Below are 21646 nucleotides of genomic sequence, written 5' to 3' on the forward strand. Positions count from 1 at the left end.
GAGGAGGGAGAGTGGACATAGCTGAAAAGCAAATATATGACCTTAGAGATAAGTTAAGGAGCTCCGGAGATGATTAAATGTCCAAACAAGGCAGATCTGTTATGCTTGGGTCAAGCCATGGCTGGAGAGACCTGTGGTGTGGAGGCATGTCTGGGGAAATCTGGGTGGTTGACCTCAGCATGGTGGCTCTGCACATTTCCCTGAGCCCTCAGCACTAGTATAAGTGCCCTACACCTCCCTACTAGGAGATCACATTTCTCCCAGGTGGGAGACCCTGCAAAAACCTTTCCCTGCAAGGCAGTAGGCAAATCCTTCAGGAGATGTCCCTTCTCCCCTGGAGCTCAGGCTAATAACTGGGGTTAAGTCCCAGCTTAACCCAGGTATGAACCTGCTGTGCCTGAGAAAATAAGACAGAGAATATGCCCCAAGAAGATCTAAGAGTTAGCTGACCTGTGCCAAGCAGGAGCCATGGGAATGCCTTTGAGATTGAATGTTCAATGTGTTTTGATAAGGGGGCCATAAAGGAGAGTGAGTAAGTTAAAACTCATTGACATGGGGCACTTTATCGGGACTTGGGATGAATTAATCCTGTTCTCATTATTAGGATGGCTCTTAGAACCCTAGAGATAGCACATTCTAAGCAAAGGAAAATGAGAATGCTTGAGGTGCCCCTGCAAATGACAGAGGAAGGAATAAAGAGGCAGAGGAAAGTGGATATATAGGAATGCATATATTGACATCAGAAGGCCCACTGGATGGTCAAGTTCAATAGTAAGGTCCAGATGATACACCATCCACACCAAAGCCATGAAGAAGTTGCTGGGACCGACATCCCTCAGAAGATCAGGGGTCTCCCATCTGCAGGTGAGACAGGCAGTCACAGTGCTGTCTCACTAACGGCCATGGAGATGATGTTCACCAAAGTAGCAGGGGCCATGTGATGCTATTTAACCTCTAGGAACCAGAAGCCTGTGATTATCCTAACAGATGGCAAGGTTGGAGGGCAGCCAAAGGGGCTAGACTCTCATGGAGTTGTAAAGCCAGTTAATAATGTGTGGGTTCCCTCTGGGAAAAACAGACAGCAACCAACAATGACAGTGTTTCATCCCCCAAGAGGGCAGGAATGGACTGTTAGAAGATGAGGATGCTTGCTCCAAAAAATATTCATGATGCCTTTCCCTGTTCCTGGACCCGAGTCAATGTTCTGATCTGGTACACACTGATTGAAGAAGAGAGGGAGTCTCTAAAAGACAACCCCAGCAATACTTCAGTAAGTATATACCACCATGAATCTGTCAGTCCTTCTACAAGGGACCCTACAGCCATTTACTCAGGTGACCACATTAAGGAGAGGGGATTACTCACATAATTCAAGCACTATTAAACACAAGATCCGAGTTGATACTGATATCTGAAGGCCAAAAGAATCATGACATTTACCCTGTTAGAGTGGGAACTTAGAGGGACCAATAAGAGTCCTGATTATAATTCTGTTAATTGTGGGTCCACTGGTCTCAAAGATCCACCCAACAGTTATTTACCTGGTGCAAATGTGTATTTATACATTATGCATAATTGACACAATTGGCATTTGAAGTAACCTTACAGTGGATGCTTGGCGTGTGGAACTTTCTAGTGTAAAAGGCCTAGTGGAAAGGTCCAAAACTGCTCCTTCCTGACCAAGAGTGAAAATAAAGATGATATCGCTGTTCACCACCATCCCCGCCCAAAACAGTATTCTGATTTACTCTCTTGGTGGCAGAGGGGTGGAGTCAGAGGTTCCCCTTGGTCTCACCCACTGTGGGAGTACAGAGAAGTCTCTGTGGAACTCAGCTGGTCAATCCACTTGAGTCTTTCTTATTCCTCCTTACCCAATCATAACTACAAATAGTCTGGGTAGAGTGTGATTACCAGAGGCCGAGACCACTCTGGACCAGTCTGAGGGCTGGGTCTCACCACAGTGTGGTAAGTCATCAAGGCCTTCAGAGGTGCTGGCCAAGGGTGAGGGGTAAAAAATAGAAGAAAAGGGAAATCATGAGATCAGGTAGGGCCTTGAGATATACTGTGGAAGAGCAGGTTCAGGAGCATGTGGCCCAAACAGAGGACTGTGGCAGCCATGGATATGTACAGCTCAGATGTTCCTTCAAGACAAAAACCTACTAGGAAGAACATAAATAGTTGCTAACCTTTGGGATCCACTCAAGTGCTCATGCCAAGGCCATGCTCTCCCGAGGCTGCTTCAAGTTCATAACTGAGCTTGCAGAGACATCAGACCAGACCATCAGCCCCATGCAGGAGTCTCCCAATGAAAATTCTCTGCTCTCAGATTGCCCACTGGCCTAACCGAAATCTCCCCACTGCAGAGTGATTTTTGGCCAACCCTCCTTCCTTCCTTCCCCATCTTCTCCCACAGGTGTTAGAACTTTCTGCTCCTGGGGCACCTGGGTGGCCCAGTTGGTTAAGCACCTGCCTTTGGCTCAGGTCATGATCCTAGAGTCCCAGGATCTAGTCCCATATGGGGCTCCCTGCTCAGCTGGGGGGGGGTCTGCTTCTCCCTTTGACCTCTCTCCTCTCATTGTATCTCTTAAATAGATAGAATCTTAAAAAAAAAAAGAGCTTCTTGCTCCTTTTGTCCTTCCCCCTCATCTTTCTGCACTTCTAATTTTGTCCTGGCTTCTGAAGGACCTGTACTGACACACACAATCACTTCTCTCACTTAAAAAGCAATTTACATAAATTGCTAAGGTTTACGAAGTAAATAAAAATGGAACTAATGAGAGCGTATTCATCAGCACAATTGTTGGATAATATTGTATTACCTATGATCTTACCTGAATTTTATTTGTGTCAATCAAGTGCTGAGCCATCGATTTTAGGATAATTGCAAAGAAGAACCAGGAGTGCTATTAGAAAACAAAAAGACAGTAAGAAATTTATTATGTTACAGCAAAATAATGATGACTCCGTGCTCTAAAGCATGTAATGTTATAAATATTGATTTTAAAATGTATTTTGGAATGGATGGGCCAGCTGCACACATGACCGTCCAGTCTGCACAAGTGAGTGCTGTCCACAGACCAGTGACTCCCACTTTAAGGTGCTTCTTCCTCCAGCCTGGAGTTAAACTCTGGCATCACGATTTCCCCTCTGAAGGATGGACTTAGGAAAGAGGCCTTTGCAGAACCAGGAATATGCCAGTAAGCCCTTAAGGCGGGAGCCTCCTGGGGATCCTTATAGGTCTAGAAAGGGAGTTAGGGGTTCCAAGTGCGCATTTCTCTTGGCTTCTCTCCCACCTCTTCCTATGGGGAGGTGTGTAGCTAGAGAAAACCAAAACATGTACCTGCATGAAGGTCCCTCTTTCTTGGGTCTAAGGGTCAATCTTACCCAGATACGGAAAGTATATGTTGTCTATGTACAGTTTAAAGAATATGCCTCCCTCCCATTTTCTCCACCACAGATATCAATTTTGAATTCTGTTCAAATGAATGCCAATCATCCCCTTACTTTACTTGGTAATTTTGCAACCAATTTCATACATGGAAGCAGTACTTAATTTTGTCTGCCACTGAACTCCATATAAATGGAATCATCTTGTGCGGATTCTTCTGTGATTGGCTTTTTCATTCAACAGATTCTGTCCTGAAATTCATTTCGGTTGAGCCACGTAGCTGGAAGTCTAGTATTGTCCCTGCATTACACACATGACCGCAATTTACGCAATCTGCTCTACCATGGACGGGCATTTGAATTCTATCCAATTTCAGTTGAGACAAACTATGCTGCTAAGAACTCCTGAGTACACAGTCCTAACTCCAGAATTCTGTCTGAGGGGAGAGGCAGAGGAGGTCTGAGTTCTAACAAGGCAGCTCTGGCTTAAGGAAGGGGTCACTTGATCTTGGAAATGGAACTCATAATTAACACAAGGCACATTGTTAAAATCCCCTAACCCCATCTTGTCAGAAATGATATTTTTCACCCCAATGTCCCCACATTTGCCTCTTAATTCAGCTAATACTTACCATGCTCCACCTCTTAGCACTCTGGCTTGCCTCTACCGTTTATCTTGAGTCCACCAGGGTTAATGAAATTAAACCTTTCCCTCACTTCATGTCTGATAAGAGAAACCCTGCTCCCCTCTTGTCCTCCAATATCTGTTGGTCTCGTATATTCCTTTTCATGTGCACCCAGCCCACTGCTTCCTAGCTCCTGACTCCCTCTTGACATACCTTCTGGAATGCATGGTCCAACATCAGCAAAGTCTTCTGAAGGTCCAATTTCTCCCAAATTCCCTTCACCTCATCTTTTAACTGAGGGCTGACTCTCCACAGAGAAGCCTGCTTCTCTGGCAAGCAAACCCCCTGAGCACCCCAAGACCATCCTCACCCCATTAAAGTCTGTTCCCTACACAACCATCAGGTCTGCTCACGTCACACTCCTGCTCAAGACCCTCGAGTAGCTCATTTTCACTGAGTGGAAGCCAAAGTCCTTGCAATGGTCCACCAGGCCTTAACTACCTGCCTACCACTGCCCCCCACCTCCCACCCCCGCCTGCTCCAGCCACACTGGCCTCTTGGCCGCCCCTTCGACATTTCAGGCACGCTGCTGCCTTGTGACTTTATACATGTCTCCCCTTTACCTTTACTGTTCTCCAAGCCAGTTCCACATGGCCAACCCCCTCTCTTCCTTTGCGCTTTGTGCTTAAAGCTTGCCTTCTCCAGAGCTCTATCCTGACCATTCTATTTAATCTGCAAACCTCATTCTGTACCCCCAGTGCACCCAGCTCCCCTTACTGGCTCAACATTTTCTTTTCCTATAGCACTTCTCAACTTTCTAATACACGATTTAATTAATTTTGTTACTATGTTTGCCCTTTATTGTTTTTATCCTCCAGTAGAATGCAAACTTCCCAAGGGTGGAGGTCTTTATTCTATTCTCTGATGCCCGCCAAATGCTGAGTTTGCTGTCTGTCCCATGGGGGGCACTTGGAACATCTTTGTTGCAGGAACAAAATGAATATACTCATAAGACTAATTTAAACACACTGCTTGGCTTAGAATAATTTGAGTTTAGGGAACTCATGTTGATGTTTATTGATCCCACCTTCTCTTTCCAGCTAATCAATCATCCCTCTGTCAAATCATGATAGGTAATTAATTTAACTAGGGACTAAGTCCATTCTTCTATAATAATTTAGTCATCTATTTACAAGCTTCTCACCATTTTATGTGCCTACAAATGCATGTGTTTCAACTTTCTGCAGTCAAACCATGGTTGCTTTGTCTGTTTCCTCTCCATTAGTATATTCATTAATACCTCACTAATCCTTTTGTTGATACATTTCCTCTTGCGGTGCCTAAAAGCACCACAAACTTTATTTTTGCTACAGTTAGCACTTCGTAGTGTTTCAGATGATTCTTAATAGTTACTCATTCTGTCTGTGGGCCAATGGACTTCACTTGGGACCACTGTATATTTTCTGTTCCTTTGACACAGATCTCTTTTGCTTAATGTTTTTATATACTACAGTTTCAATACAGTTTATGACGTTAATCCCAGAAACTATAAGAGAAATGATCTATGGAAATCAATGAGTCTTATTATCTTCCAGGGATGAGAGCATGCGATCTCTTGTGCTAGCTGTTGAAGGATTGTTTCAAATTCTTTACCTTCAAGACATGTTTTACTGTTGTTGAGTCATTTGATTTCAAAAGACCAGTCACATTTTTAGCCAGTTCCTCATGTATTGTTCTCTCCTTGCATGCCGTGGTCTTGAACACGAACTGAAGGAAACCCAGAAAATGAAAAAAGTTAAAGACTTTAAAAAAAAAAAAGCATCAAAAATTATGTTACATGATTAACTCGTATTTCACAATTATCTGCTCATGCCAGATTTTTGTCATGAAAAAAATGAAGGCCCAATGATAAGAGTAGTACACAACCATTCCTATTCAGGGCTTTGCACAGAGAGGGCTCGGCTCACCTAAGCTCTCCTTGAAACTCTTTTTGCAGAAATCAAAGGAAAGAGCCAGAGAGCAATTTAGCAGGTTCAAGGAAACATGGAGGGCTTTGACCCACCTACTCAGGACACATTTCCCCTTCTCCTTCCTTCCACTGGTAACAGGTGGCATGGTAGCATTTCTTCATCCTGAAAGGGTAGAGCACCCACTCAAATAGCCAAGTGGGGAAGCAGGTGCCTTCCAGAGGCCAGTAGGTGAGCTCCCCACACGCCCAGTTTCTTTCACCTCATGCTCAGACACAGCTAACAAAGGGTTCATGAACATTGGCCATCAGTAAGATAACAAATGCTGCTCACTTTTTTTTTTCTCTTGAAAGACTGGTTTTGGGGTGCATTTCTGAATGTATGTAATGGTTTTAATTTTCAGTATTTCTTCCTAGATTTTAAGGGTATCGGTACCCATTTATGCACATATCTTAAATATAAAATGCTTATCCCTGATTATACTGGTTTACTTATGAGTTGGGTTTGCCTCAAGAAAGGTTATTTCTTCATAATCTTCACCACCCAGACTTCACTATAATCAAGAGTGAAGGAAGGCAAGAAACTCAAAGCAGGAGCCCATTCACATTAGGATTTATAATCGTATCTTTGAACTTTGCAACTCATAGACACCTAAGTTGCTCTGATGGAGCCTGACTTCTCCAAGCTCATTGCAGAGGAGAAAGACAAAGCTAAGAGATAACGAAACTGGCCCAAATCAAGAGTAATATGACTTTTTTCCCCCTCATGAATTGTAACTCATCTGAGGGTAATTTAATTACCAGCTACCTGGTCCCGTGTAGTTATTTAACACCAACAGCATGAAAACTAGCTGTGAGATATTCTTATTTTAAAATTTTGGCTGGAACATGTCAGTGCCATGAATTGCAATAAACCATGGCATTTAATTAGATCGACTTGAGACACACATCTTTGCAAAAGACATGGTGTATGTGTGTATTTTGGATATTGTAAATGGGGTGAGTTAGCAGCATTTAGCACCACTGAACTTGAAATGGTGTTTAGTTTGCTCCTGAATGCATATAAATTCCATTGAATATATCACATCTTTCAAGGACATCAAAGCATGTATTGGTACCAGCCCATCAGTTTTCATTATACACCTAGATATAGGCCTTAATATTCATGTACATGTTAAAAAATACTTTTTCCACAGGGAATTAAAAAAAATCAGACTCTTTAGTCAAGGTTTAGTCTGTTAATCATGTACTGCAACAGGAGGTCAATCATAGACTCATAGAGCTAGATGTTCATTAGGTTCATCCCTTCTCACTTCACAGAGGAGAAAAAATAAGGTGCAGAGAGACTGATTACTCAAATTAACTATTTAGCCGACTAGAGTCTAATTTCCCACTTTCTAGTTTAATGTTCTTTCTGGAGTAAAATTCCGGTTGATAATATTTATTAGGGTGTGTCCACTTTAGATATGTGAAAATATTTTTATGAAATACCTTTAGGAATTGTTATAAGCTTCAAAACCCACTTAGGTATACATTTCTGGATTTCACCCACTTCAAAGCAAACCAAATAAGCAATCTCTTATATTGCAAAATCAAATTGTCACATCAAGAGATTTCAAACATCCTGGTTAAAAATGAAGACCATACCAGGATGCATTCCAATACACCTTTTCAAGAGCATCACAGAATGAGCCTGAGGGCTGATTTAAGGTTCTCATAAGGAACTTTCTTTGGCTGTCACAAAAACAGTCATAGCATCGGTGGGTTCTTAACGTAATCTTCAATGATTCCATTGGGACGAGGTAAATACTTGTGTTGAAATGAAGATGGCTTTGTGTAATATGGACTGGGGAATTGTTTTCTTCTTAGATCCTTTGGTGATTGAAATGGAAAACGTGAGTTAAGCATTGAGAGAAAGTTCCATAGATGATTCTGTTGAATGTAAATTCATCAGTACTGGATTAAAGTATGCTACCGTTCTGTCTTAAACAGAGAGAAAAATAAAGAAGCATTTGTAGGTCAACTGTCTTTCAGCAACTGAAATGTACATTGTGTTGGATAAAATCATACTATAGGGAAACTATTGTGAAGGAACTATTTTTGGCATATGGGCTATTTTAAGGAAGGGCACACGCTCATACTTGAGTATTTGGGAAGATACTTAACATTTCAGGCAAGTAGAAATTATGCAGATATAAAACCATAATGTAAAAGTCCTTCAGAGGGATTCACTCCAGAATGAAATTTCATGGGATGTTTTGTTTTGTTTTGTTTTGTTTTTCACTCATTTCTAGCACAGAAACCCCCACATTCTCCTCTAGTCACTTTTCTAGATGTCTAAATCATAGGAATATATGTTTATTGGTATAGATTAATGGAATAAATTATTTGAGTTAAAAAAGTTCTGTGTCTCAAAAAGGTTTACTCTGTACAGAAAAAAATAGAAATTGAGCTCCTCTATGCAGCATAAAGTAATACAAGACTCTCTCATTTATCTCTGGATGGATTCTTTCTTTTCATTCAAGAAGATGACATTTAGGCAGGAACTCTAATGTGCAAACATCATCACAAGTTCACTGGCATTAGTTCATAGGCCAACTGGAAATGAGAATATGAACATGTCTGAGTGAACACTTGACAAAGGACGCTGGAAGCAGTGCACAGGGATGGAATGGGCTAGTGGATCATGCCCGAGGATAAAGGACTTAACATACCAGAAGCAGGTACAAATATACAGTAACTGGGAAAATGAAATAATGCCTGAGAAAACAATAAAAAGAGCTAAGAAAACATTACCGAAGAAACACAGAGCATTCAACAAACCAACAGGGAAAATATTCCATAATTTTACACAAGAATTGTATTTATTTGTAATGTGAACTTCAAGAGGGCAATACTTCTTTCATTTTCTCTTCTCTTTCTCTGCTCTTTCCTCCCGTATAAATATTCATTTGCACAGGTACATGTTATTATACATTTAAATAATATGTCTTGACCATCAATGCAAAGAGATGGAATTCTAAGTAGCTAAGGGGAATGCTTGATATTATTGTGGTGGGCCCCATCCAGTTAAAGGGAGAAAGGTCCCACCTACTGCAGACAGGAAACGAGACAATCACACAGCACAAGGGGATAGACCCAGGGTCCAAGTGGCAACTTTGTACCTTAATGTACGACTGGACGGAGTGGTCCAGCTGCTCCTCATGGCATTTGGCCACAATGTCGGTCAGAACCCTGGAAAAACAAAACTGTTTAGTGGTCTTTCTGGGAAAGGTGAGAAAATACAACTTGGTTGGGCACTGGAGTGCTTCATAAACTGGGAATTTAATAGGTACTGAATGAATGCAGAAACCAATTTCAGACTTCCCCTTCAGATGCCCCAATATCTACATTACCCATTAACCATCTCCAGCCTTGAAATCTCTCAACACTAAGATACGAGGAGTATCTATGCCAGCAATATTGCACTGGAGACTCTTATGGCTGCTATGTTGGTTGACACTGTCTTCTTGAGAAAGGATCATCTTTGGTATCTTATTAAAACTTAAAACTTTTAATCTCTAATTGTCACAGTCCTTTTAAAGAGGACTTCCCTTCCAAAAAGGCGACAGTACCTATACTTTTGTAAAAAGCCATTAGGTTGAGATTCAGGGTTTTGTTTTTTATTTTCCATCTTAGCTGGTGAAGTGTTTCTAGCAGCAGTGGTGGTACTATTTTCATGTTAATACATCCAGCTGCTCCATGGCTGTAGCATTTTGGAATGTCTGGGAATTTCAGCACATCTCTGTTAAAACATTAAGGAGTCTTATTCAGGAAGACCAGTGTATTCACGCTGAAAAGAGCCTCATTTGAAGGCACAACTAGGGACTTTTAATCTGGGTCTAGAACTGGCTGTGGTGGGATTGTTAGACATACTTTAATTTTCCAGAGCTTCAGAGTGCTACTTTAAAAACAAGACTAAAGACCTTCATTCTGAAAGAGATTAATAATATGCTTACAGGTTTGTGAAAGTTCTGGGCACATTTCAATGTTGAGAGTAATTTTTTTTTTCCAGAGTTCTGTGATTGCTTTTTTTTTTTTTTTATGAAATTTTTTTTAAATGAACATTAGACATATATGATGCTTTTAACTAATTTAAAATAGTATCTCTATGGAGAGAAAATTAGGTTCATCAAAGTTACTAGACAGATTAGTAATGTTGGAAGAATGTAGTATAGACAAATTTAAAGATAACAATTAAAAATTTTTAAAAATCTAGTGTGAATGTGAAATGGTACAACCACTCTGGGAAACAATTCAGTATTTTCTTAAAAAAAATGCATATGCAACTATCATAACCCAGCAATGGCACTAAGCATTTACTTCAAAGAAATAAAAACTTATGTACACCTAAAATCTACCCCAAACTAAAAAAAAAAAAACAAAAAAAAACAAAAAAAAAACCCAGATGTCCTTCCTATCTATGTGTCTGTCTGTCTGTCTATCTAAGTATCTACCTATCTATCATCTATGTCTGTCTGCCTATGTATCTATCTAAAATTTTAACAGATTAGTAGTTACCAGGGCTAAGGGGGGTGGGCTGGGGACATGAGGGAAGTAATTTTGTATAAAGGGCAACATGAGAGATCCCTGTGGTGATGGAAATGTTCCATGTTCTGTTTCTATCAATGTCAATATCTTTGTAGTACCACCACGTTCCAGTTTTGCAAGATGGTACCCCTCAGTAAACTGGCTAAAGGGAACAGGGTATCTCTCTGCATCATTTCTCATGATAGCATGCAAATCTATAATGATCTCAAAATAAAATCCTAATTAAAAAACAAAAGAGAAAGTTTAAAAAAGAGGTCCAAATCTTTATCCAAATGATAACAGATTTGAAGTCAAGAACTCAAGAGTGAAAAAATACTTAAAATCTGAGACATATGTTCAAGTGAAATGCAAGCATGCACAAGTGGGTGGCCATTTCCTTATCATCACAGTTTTGTGCACTCACAGACAGTAAGATCTCATCTCCTAAGATCGTGGGAGAGATACCTGGTCACAGTTGTACTTATTTCATCTTCTTCATTCTGTACCAGCACCTTGAAGAGCTGATTCAAGATTATAGGCAGAAAACTCATGATTGCGTGAATCTTTTCCACATTCAGTAAGTTCTGTGGTAAGTTAGTGGGAGAGAAAGGGCACTGATTAAATTTAAAGCACATTCTGCTGATGTGCTTCAGAACTCAAATACGAATCCTCTAGCTCACCTCTCTCTGGCTTTATTCTCCATTGCACTTAACAAGCCACGTGGCATTGGGAAATAGTTGCGAGGAACTGATATGCAATTATCTAATTTAAAATCAATTGATTCTGATTTTCAATCATTTTAATTTGGGAAAAAAACCCTGAGGTTTGCTTGTTTTGTAAACAACAGGCAGAAACAGTTTAGGAATTGAGAAATAACCATGCACTCTCTGAATTGATAAGGCATTTAAAAATTGTCTCTTAGTTTGTTACTCATTGGAAACTGTCAAGGTCTCTTTTGCCTGTTTCTGCCCTGGAAACACGGAAACTATTTGCGTGTCATGTTACCTTACAAGAGCGGATGAAATTTGAGGTAGGTGACTGAGACATATCTTTCTCTCTTTTTTGGCACTGTCGGAAAAATGCGTTCACACGGGGATCCTGAAACAGCAAATAAAATGTTTATCTGATGACACATAAGCTGTATAGCAATTTTGCTGATGGAGGGCAAGTATTTCTGGAGGACAGATGCCTCGATAAGCAGGTGCTTTATCAAAGAGTCGAGTGTGTGCTTTTCTTCTTAGTCACATGACAGTGGCTTGGGAAGCACTTCTCTTGGCTCTCCCGCCCTCATTTTTTAATTGTCTGTTTTTTTTTTTTTTCCTACAGACTTTGATGTATTTTTCTTATATATTTCTTAACACACATGAGAAGGTGTACTCTTAATTTGCACAGGGATATTTTCAGACTTAGAATGCCTGAGCTAGTAAAAAATTAGGAAGTTCACTCTAACCTGATGAGATAAAACTGATTGGTACCCTTTGTTATGGGATGAATTGTGTTCTCTCGTATTCCACATGTTCAAGTCCTAACTCCAAGGACCTCAGAATGTAACCATATTTAGAGATAAGGTCTTTAAAGACATAGTTATATTAAAATGAGGCAGTTAGTGTGGACCTAGTCCAAAATGACTGATGTTTCCATAAAAGAGGAAAATTACGGGCACCTGGGTGGCTCCACTGGCTAAGTGTTTGACATTTGATTTCAGCTAAGATCTTGATCTCAGAGCCATGAGTTCAAGACCAACCTACTTACAAAAAAAATTAAGGAGGAAATTTGGACACAGGGATAGACAGCAGACATGTACTGGCATAGAGAAAGACCTTGAAAGGACCCAGCAAGAAGATAGCCACTTACACACCAAGAAGAGAGGCCTCAGAAGAAACCAACCCCACCAACACCTTGATATTGGTCTTCTGGACTCCAGACTGATGAGAACATAAATTTCTGTTGTTTAAGCTGTCCAGGTTGTGGTATTTATTACAAAAGCCTGAGTAAACTAATTTTCCCTTTAATGCTATTTCCTGAAGAGGGTGGCACCTTAGAAATTCTCTAAGTTCTGAGCTAAGGGTCAGAATTATATAGTCGGAAAGTGAGACAAAGAGTTTTAGTGAAGTTACGCACTCTGGGTATTTCTCTGGAATGTGCTGATTCTGGAAGGATATCTGTGATTTGGGTTTCTCTCAGTTCTGAGGTGTGTGTTTGTGTTATATTTTCAGTTTCATTTCACTTATTCATCTATTTGACAATTATTCATTGGAAGCTGACTATGTGCCAGGCCCTTGGCAGGCGTGGAGGACAGCGTGGAGGGCTAGGAAAACCCAGCTCCTTCCTCTGTGGTCCTTCCATGATGCTAAGGAGACAGGTACCATACCGCCATGTTGACACACACCTACTTGATCATAGGTAAGTGCTTCCCAGGAAAGCAGGGGCCATGTGGGTACACAACAAGGTGACACAGCATGTCTGAGGGGTCAGCAAATAGGAGAGGCTTCTTTGAGAAAGTGACATTTGAGCCAATGCCTGACGGACCAGTGGGAGCTGACCAGGCCAATGCAGGGAGGGGAGGAAGAGAGAGAGATTGCCTTCCTGGCAAAGAGGGCTGAGTTTTGAAAGGGGAAGCTAAGCAGATGGAGGGCATGGCACTAGAGACGGCCTGGGCATTTGGTCACTGAGGTGAATCCTGGGATTGATGAAGGACGAATGTGTCCCATCAGGGCAAAGAGCACGTGGGTGGTGGCAGCGGAGGCAGAGAAAGATGTCAGAGAAACACCTGGCCCATTGGAAAGAAAGCAGCTGGATGGGTGAGGAAGAAAGATTGATATTTTGAGGTATACAAAGGCAGGATTGGGTGGGGAAGGGCCATTCTGTGGGACTTGAGGAGTTTGGGTAGAGGACTGGGGAAGAGGGCTAAATCTGGCTTGAGGACCCAGAGATTACGGAGAGAAATTCTGAACCAATATGTGTGTAATACCTGGAAGATGTCTTTTCTCTCAGCAAGTGAGTATTAGCAACACACTGAATTTAAGAGAGGAGAAATACAGTGTGTGTAGTTAATGATTTGCTTTGTACTTTATAATTTGTATCATGAAAGTCCTTGCACTGACGTAAAATCAGCTGTCTTGCAGTGGAAGATGTGCATCTGTGGTAATTTAGCAACAGCAATAGCAACATCTGTAGAGCATTTTTCAGTTCCTGAGATGTTTTCCCATGCAATTTCTCATTTTGATCCTTCCCACAACGTCAGGCAGATAGTACTGTCACCATTTTCCTGCTGACAAAATAAGGATGGCAGGAGTGAGGGAAATTGTGCAGGATCACTGTGGAAGAATGTGGCTGAGGAGGCTCTCCAGGGCAGTTCTGCTGACCTCGTGGCCTGTCCATCAGGAGCACCAGGTAGGCCCTGGAATCAGACTTAAGTTTTTGTCTTGTTTTGTTTTTAGATTTTATTTATTTATTTGATATAGAGAGAGAGTGAGAAAGAGCACGAGCACACAAGCAGGAAGAGTGGCAGAGGGAGAGGGGAAAGGAACCCGATGCGGGACTCGATCCCAGGCCCCTGGTATCATGACCTGACCCCAAGGTAGACGCTTAACATACTGAGCAACCCAGGCATCCCTCAGGGTTAGTTTTAAGGTAAAGATAAAACATCTTTCATTTCGACCTTTCCCATTTTTAATACTTGGGTGTTGTCAGTGAAGCAAACTGTATTTCCAGGAGGGTATCATCCTGAGACAGATGCGTCTGGTGTTCTAGGGCTGATAAGTTGGGACGTTCTAGCTCTCCTCAGAGAGGCATAAAGTTATGCTGCAGACATTCTTCCTTCGCAATTCTCAGTCACCTGCCCCTCTGACAACCTGGGAAATGGTGAGTCCCCTTGTCTAAATACAAGAGCCCCCTGATGATTCTCCGTGTTAGAGCAAATGCTGAGATTTCAGGACAACACACTGACCTGAGTGTTCACTGTGGATACCACAAATGTAGATACTTTGAAGAGTGGTTTGCCACCGTCAACCCACTTAATGTCACTCCCACTGTGCTGTAAAAAAGAGTATGTTACTGTCACTGTGGCAACTGAAGAAAAGAAAATAAACAGGTTATTTAGCTTATGTTAATTTGCCATCCAGATCCACTCACCTTACATGACTCTAGAGAGGCAAAACAGAAGAAACAATTACATTGGGCAATATTGGGGAGGGAGGCCAATGTGATATCAGGGGGCCATTCTAATGGAACATTTCCACTGGCCAGAAATGAAACAAGACCTTTAAAATATTATAGGTACTCAACTCATAACGATAGTGGCTGCTTATACTACAGTCTTTGGGTTCATTTAAATAGCAGACAGAAGGTAACCTCATGCCATTTAGCTCATGTATTTTTTTTCTCTTAAATTATACATCATTCAATACCTTTCCACTTGCAGAATCTTGAAAGCTTAAATAATTAGGAGGCAGGCTTGTTGCTATTGGGATATTGTATTCTTGAGAAGCTATCTGATCATGTTTCATCAGGGGAAGCCAAGCATATCCAACTGTGCAAAGGAAGAACAAAGAGAAAACTTCTGAGTACAAACCTCCATGGTGAGGGGTAAAAGCAACATTATTTGTCACTTATGAATAGAAAACCTCATTAAAAAATTTAATAAATGGGAGCTTTACAATACTCTCCAGTTCAAGTCACACAGATGACATGTAATGCTGTCTCAGATCGCATCCTGTCAGTACCTGAAGTTTCCAGCATCTCCTTTTTCTTGGCATTGGCCTTGGCATTTATGTCACAAGTGACGTGATAAAAAGAAAACAAAATATGGTGCTTCTCATGGAGCTGGGTCGGGAGCTCAATTTTCACCTGCAAGGAGAGAGATAATAGCCAGACTAGGATGAAACTCTTTTGCCCTGGGTCAGGGTAAGACAAACCATAGACACTTTGGTCTTCTAAAAATTCTTTCCCTGAAACTGAGGACCACATTTCTTAGTTAGTGTTAGAAGGACTGATTTCACTCTCAGTGAATATCTGTCCTGCTAGCAGTCATGTGTTAAGGGGCTGATATTTTTATTTCTTTATTGTGTTGGGTGATGATAATTTAGAATGACTGGTATTTCTCATTTGATAATATATGTTAGTAGAGGATGGATTACACACACACACACACACATACACACACACACACACACACACACACACAACTACCTGCAGGGTGTCAAAAAGGCATAGATTGATTCTATCATCAAGGAACATACATTGAGTGAACTGAGTCATTGCCTGGTCCTTTGTGCACAAGGACCAGTGCACGAGCATTGCTTGGGAGCTCATTAGAAATGCATAGTCTAGGACACTGCCCCAGACACGTGAACACAGAATCTGCATTTTCATAAGATCTCAGGTGACTTATAGGCTCAGTGTTCAGAAACATGGCAGCAGGGGATGATGTAACTGAAGCATGGATGTCTCTTTATAAAAAGAACAAAAAATAGATGAAGGGTGTTATTGTGTTAACCAAGCAATGAGCTATTTTGTGACGACATCATGCTGTAGCTACATGAAGGATGCTTCTGAATAAATATAAAACATAAAGTTGATACATGGTAAAAATAGATGTAATGAGGAGCCTACTCCATGTTCTTAAAAAGAAATGTTTTGACACCCTCTATATTGTATAGTGCTTTTCAGTTTCCAAACCTCTGAAACATATGTTGTGAAAGTATGATGCATTGTGTGTCATGTGTCAGGTTGTGAGGATGACACAAAGGTAGGAATTGTGTTGAGAGAGGGCACAGTGCTTTGACTCAGTAGGAGTTTTGCAGTCTAATCAGTAATAGAATCTTCCAGGATGAGAAACTGTGTTTTTCGGTAAGTCCTTCATGCAGGACTAACAGGATCCCATGGATGTAAGCTGCTTTCAATTCCATGTGAGCAGCTAGGTAGTTTCCAGAATGGTCAAGCAATAAGGTGTTAGAAAACCAAGAAGATTATCTGCCAGCTTCTTTATTAGACTCCTTCTGCATCTATCTATCCAGCACATATTTTCACATCGTTCAGGAAAGGATTTATTACACTGATATTTAAAATGTTATTCCTGGAATCGCAGCAACATCATCTGGAAACTTGTTCAATGAGTATCATGCCAGTTTTCAGACCCTGTTCCAGACATCTGGAATCCAAAAATCTGGGGTGGGTTACAGTAATCTGTGTTGTAGCAAGCCTTCCAGGTGATTCTGGTGAATGGTAAAATGTGAGAGCTTCTCAATTAGAGTGGTTTACAAGTTTACACATTCTTTATATCCCAGTGTTCTAACCTGGTAACAAAGGCTGATGTACACTTAAGAATATACAATAATCAGCCATGTACCAGGTAGAAATTTCCTTTTTCTTAGCTAACATAAAGAGCATACGGGAATGCAATAAATTCTCAAGAATTCCAGTTAACTATGAATGCATCCTTCACTTAAATACTGCAAATATTTACATTGTAAAAGCATCATGAAGTAATTCATATCAATTTTTGCAATTAATGTAACCTTAGTTTTCAGTATGCACTGCAGAGTTCACTGGGCTTTCATTACATGCATGTTCTCCTATGGAAAAGTCCATGGTTTTTATAAGAATTCTGGGAAACACATGTGAGCAAGAAAGATTAAAAGCCAGAGTTAATAGTGAGAATATTCTCTCTTTTTTTTCTTTTTGAAAAAAAAAATCTTATGTCTACAGTGAATACATCTTTCAGAGGGGCTTTTCCAAGGGGTCAATTGATACAGTAAATATTCTATAATATAGTGATGGCCCTTTACCTTAATATTTTTTCATCTTCTGTCCTGAATTTATAGGGAAAAAAGTTTAAAAGCATTAAATAGATGTGGAGGAGAGAGATAAGGGAAGTCTGTGGTTTCACTGAAGTTCTTTTAATTAGTTTTGAAATGATTGATGTAGAATAAGGTATGATGGCAGAATAATAGCTCCCTAAAGATGTCCTCATTGCCCTAATCTCCAGAATCTGTGAACAGGGCAAAAGGGATTTTTGAAAGTGATGAAATTAAGGATTTTAAAATGGAAAGATTATGGGGTCCCAATGGAATAACAAAGTCCTTACTGGAGGAAAGTCAGAGTTAGAGATGCAAGAAGAGAAGCAGACATTAGGGTTAGGAAACTTCTGGAAGAGGGTCAAGGCCTGCAGAAACTTCTAGAAGCTAGAAAATATGAGGCAAGGAGCCTCCCCTAAAACCTCCAGAAGGAATGCAGGCCTGATGACACCTTGATTTCAACCCTGTGGGACTCTTTTCAGAGTTACAACCTCCAGAAGTATAAGATAGTGAACATGGGTTTTTCTAAGCCACTAAACTGTGGTGATTTACTATCAGAGGAGCAGGAAACTCATGGTAAGATGTGGTATTTTTAATCCCAGACACCATATCAGCAGGTTGCATTGGTTCAGACTTTAGCTCTATAGTCATAAATTAAATTTAATCACTAATGCTATTTGTCTGAAGCTCTTTATAATATTGAGTTGCAATATTGACAACTTGACATGCACAGAGTAATCTCCATTGGCCCAACTACTTTTTTTCACACATCTTAGAGCAGGGTGGTGAAGCTTGAGGCCCTGGAGTCCTGTGGCCCAGTCTGAATTCTGATGATCTCTTATTAGTAGTATGCCCTTAGCAAAGTTACTTCTCTGAGTTGCAGTCTCCTTATCCATGAAAACAGGAAGGTTAATTTTATGTCAGTTTGACTGGGCTAGCAGAATGCCCAAATAACCAGTTGAACACTATTTCTGGGTGTGCCTTTGAGGATGTTTCTGGAAGAGATGAGCATTTGAATTTGAGGACTGAGTAAAGCAGAGGTCTCCCCCACCTCCCAGCATGGGTGCTCATCATCCAATCTGATGAGGGCCTGAATAGAACAAAAAGGCAGGAGGTTGAATTCTCTCCTTGCCTGACTACTTGAACCAGAACATTGATGCTCTCCATCTACCCTTGGTGCCCCTTGTTCTCCAGCCTTCAGACTGGAACTGGAATTTACACCATAGCCTTGCTGGCTCTCAGGTCTTCAAACAATACTACTCGTTTTCCTGGGTCTCAGGCTTACAGACGGGAGATCTTCTTGTCTCCATAATGATGTGAGCCAATGTCTCATAATAATTCTACCCATCTATACATATACATCCTCCTATTGGCTCTGCTTCTCTGGAGAACCCTGTGGGGGTTGAGATGATGCCTATATGGAGTATACAGCATGGTGTCTGGCACATACTAAGAGAGTCTCAGGAGTCGGCCAGGGCAGGTCATGTCTCATGCCACAGTCAGAGATGATGAAATCCAACATCTCCCAAGGTCACCTACATCATGAGGCATAGTGTTGCCTCACACTCTATGTTCTTTCCACTATGACATGAAATGTGGCTATTGATTGGTAAAACTAACACAATCTTTATTATATTGATTAATGAAATAAAAGAAAAAAAATTCTCACTGAAAAGACTGATACCATAAAAACATAAGTATTTTTGAAGGGGGATCCAGCACTGAAACATCTGGATTTGCCACAGAACTCTCAGAGCAACTGTCAATTAATATAGTTTCTAAGTCTTACTTCAATAAACACCTGCCCTCAACCTGAGACGTGGTCCAGAGACAGTGTTTATCTTTGTGCATGACCTGACCCACTCGTTCATCTATTTAGGAGCTCCTAGAGGGGCAGTGGAGGTGTGGCCCTTACCTCATCGGAGAAATCTGGATTCTGGGAATGGTGCAGAACTGCTGTGTGGGCAGCTGAGGTGAAGAGAGGGCCTCCAGGTTTTCCATAAATACACTGTTTAAAAAGTTGAATGATTATGAGTGTCTGAAATTAACCCGAAGCACAAAAAGAAAAAAAAAAAGTCACCACTCTTCAGTTAGCAATCCCGGAACAAAGATGAATTTTGTGATAACTTGCCAAGCTTCACTGATATCTAATTAACCTTGAACCTCTTCCACTTGCTCCTTGTATTTCTTATACAAGTTGGCTGCCAAAGAAAGTTTGAAGGCTTTAATTCATCATGTAGCCCTTACACCAACCTGAATCAGTTTGTTAGCTAACTTTTGATGTCCAGGAGATAAGAGGTAAATTGCTCAATACTGATTCCTGCAAGATGAATTCTTGAAAGGGCCTGTGGTATCCAGCTCTGGCTTAGAATTCAAGGCAGTCAGTCCTGGGTGACTACGAGGTTTGGTTGGACCCAAACTCCTGAAAAGCCAGCTCCCAACCACGAATGCTGAACTAGAAGGATAGGAGTGGTTCCAGGTTCCACCATTTTGCATTACTCTTCTATGCCAGCCTCTAACCAAGCCAGGGGATGTTGTAGGGTAGAGCCTAGGCATGCAGCTTCAAAGCTGCCTTAGCCCAAGGCTCATGGTGCCTCTTCTGGAGTCTTCTGTATCTTTGTATGATCCTTTAGAACGCACTGACATAGGACACCCATACAGCAGCTATTATTCCTTTTTGCTAGAATTTTCCCCATAAACACTGCACTAGCGGGCCTGCTGTGCTTGTCCTCTGGTCATTGCCTTTGTTTGTTTGAAAATTCCATTTTGCTTTAATTTTTCTCTCCCAATGCTAACTGATGTTACTGCAGAACTTGGAACCTGTGGAGACTGACAGTGGCTCAAGACCATTTTAAAGAACTCTTTCTCCCCTGCGTGATTCATTCAATCACTCTGACTGAGGCTCCTTCTTCTGAATTATGCTATGAACCTTCTTGCTACAGAGAACATGGCTGGTACCTGACAGAGTGCATTAAGAGATTATCTCAGATAAGGGGTTAATTAGAAATCGGCTTTGTGCTTTACTATTCCATCCCTCTGATTCATTGAAACTGGGAAGATCCGGCCACAGGTGCACTAAAAATAATTTTCCTTTCTTTCTTATGGATTACTCTATGTTGTTTGAAGTCTCTAAAATAAAAACAGTCTATATCAGAGATGAACTCTGAAAAAAATGACATCCAGTTGCTCTTTTGGAGGTTAAAAAGCACAGTTCATACAAACCTTATAGTCTTACGGGTTTCATTAAATCACGTGATTTACAGCAGGGACACACTTTTCAGAGCCATCTCTCTAGCTTCTTGGGCCACGTGCTCCTTCCGTGGACATGAGCATCCCATGAGCCCGCTGCCCCAGCCCCTTAGCCAGTATGCTGCAGCCCCTCGGCACAGGCCGCTCGAGGGCCGGCTGTGATGGGACATTTTAAATGAAACATGCTGAATTGAGAGGCGGGCTCTTTGAAAAGGGCAGTCTTGCAGAGGGGAATCTTTGCATTTATTTCACACTAGAGTGGTTTGCTTTTTTTCCAAGTCATGAAAAGCCAAGCAAAGCTATGAGACTGACATTTCTAATAAAACCAGGTAATGATGGCTATTACATCAGGTTCATTTTAGGAAATCTAACACAAATGTATTGACTTGCTCCTCCTTCAGTCACACTCAAATAAAAGGCTCCTTGGTGGTGAGGAGAACCTAAGCGCTGCCTTCCCCCTTGGATGCTGTATCCTGTCATGGACTTGGCTCACCTTCACGGGCTTGGCACCTTCTTCGTCAGAATTTTTGAATTCAATGCACACGGTTATATTTCGAGCCTGAAATTACAGAGAGGGGAAAATGGAAATTGTAATTTCCTGTAAAGAACACCATACACACACACACACACACACACACACACACACATACACATACACATACATACACACACACACCCCCAATCCAAGTGTCTAAAATAAGTAGCTTCTAATTAAATCTGAAAAATGTAGAATACCCAACACTTTCTTCTGACAGTATCCATAGTGCTCAGAAATAGCAGAAGGACTTGGAGATATTATTTAAAAGGGAAGAAAAAACTCACATCAAAAGGAAGCAGATATGCTATTTTCAGAGTATCTTAAGAAACTACAAAAAAAGAAGTCTAGAACAAAATAATTTGGGGCCGACTTGAGAAAAGATTATTAATATGTTATAAAACTGTGCCTCCTTAAACACTTTGAAGGTGAAACTCATCACGGCCCCTTATTAAGCACGATCTGCAAATGGATTTTTATTCCACAGTGTTGACCTATAATAATTTGTATTTGAACT

At 41.0% G+C, this 21646-nt stretch overlaps 1 protein-coding gene across 13 annotated transcripts in view; it reads right to left on the minus strand.

Annotated features, from left to right (window-relative positions):
- The window catches only part of DOCK10 (dedicator of cytokinesis 10), a 268794-nt gene that overhangs the window by 53907 nt on the left and 193241 nt on the right, over positions 1 to 21646 (minus strand). For all 13 annotated transcript variants that reach the window (XM_045078793.1, XM_045078792.1, XM_045078794.1 and 10 more), the window contains exons 18-27: positions 21088 to 21153; positions 19261 to 19353; positions 15273 to 15396; positions 14958 to 15079; positions 14498 to 14584; positions 11554 to 11646; positions 11014 to 11132; positions 9144 to 9213; positions 5667 to 5780; positions 2832 to 2903 (exon numbers count right to left, since the gene is read on the minus strand). In XM_045078793.1, the coding sequence (XP_044934728.1) occupies positions 2832 to 2903; positions 5667 to 5780; positions 9144 to 9213; positions 11014 to 11132; positions 11554 to 11646; positions 14498 to 14584; positions 14958 to 15079; positions 15273 to 15396; positions 19261 to 19353; positions 21088 to 21153 (960 nt within the window). The remainder of the gene's footprint in view (positions 1 to 2831; positions 2904 to 5666; positions 5781 to 9143; positions 9214 to 11013; positions 11133 to 11553; positions 11647 to 14497; positions 14585 to 14957; positions 15080 to 15272; positions 15397 to 19260; positions 19354 to 21087; positions 21154 to 21646) is intronic.

The sequence above is a fragment of the Mustela putorius genome, unplaced genomic scaffold (assembly GCF_011764305.1).
Source record: "Mustela putorius furo isolate JIRA1106 unplaced genomic scaffold, ASM1176430v1.1 tig00000275_pilon_pilon_pilon, whole genome shotgun sequence".
NCBI lineage: Eukaryota > Metazoa > Chordata > Mammalia > Carnivora > Mustelidae > Mustela > Mustela putorius.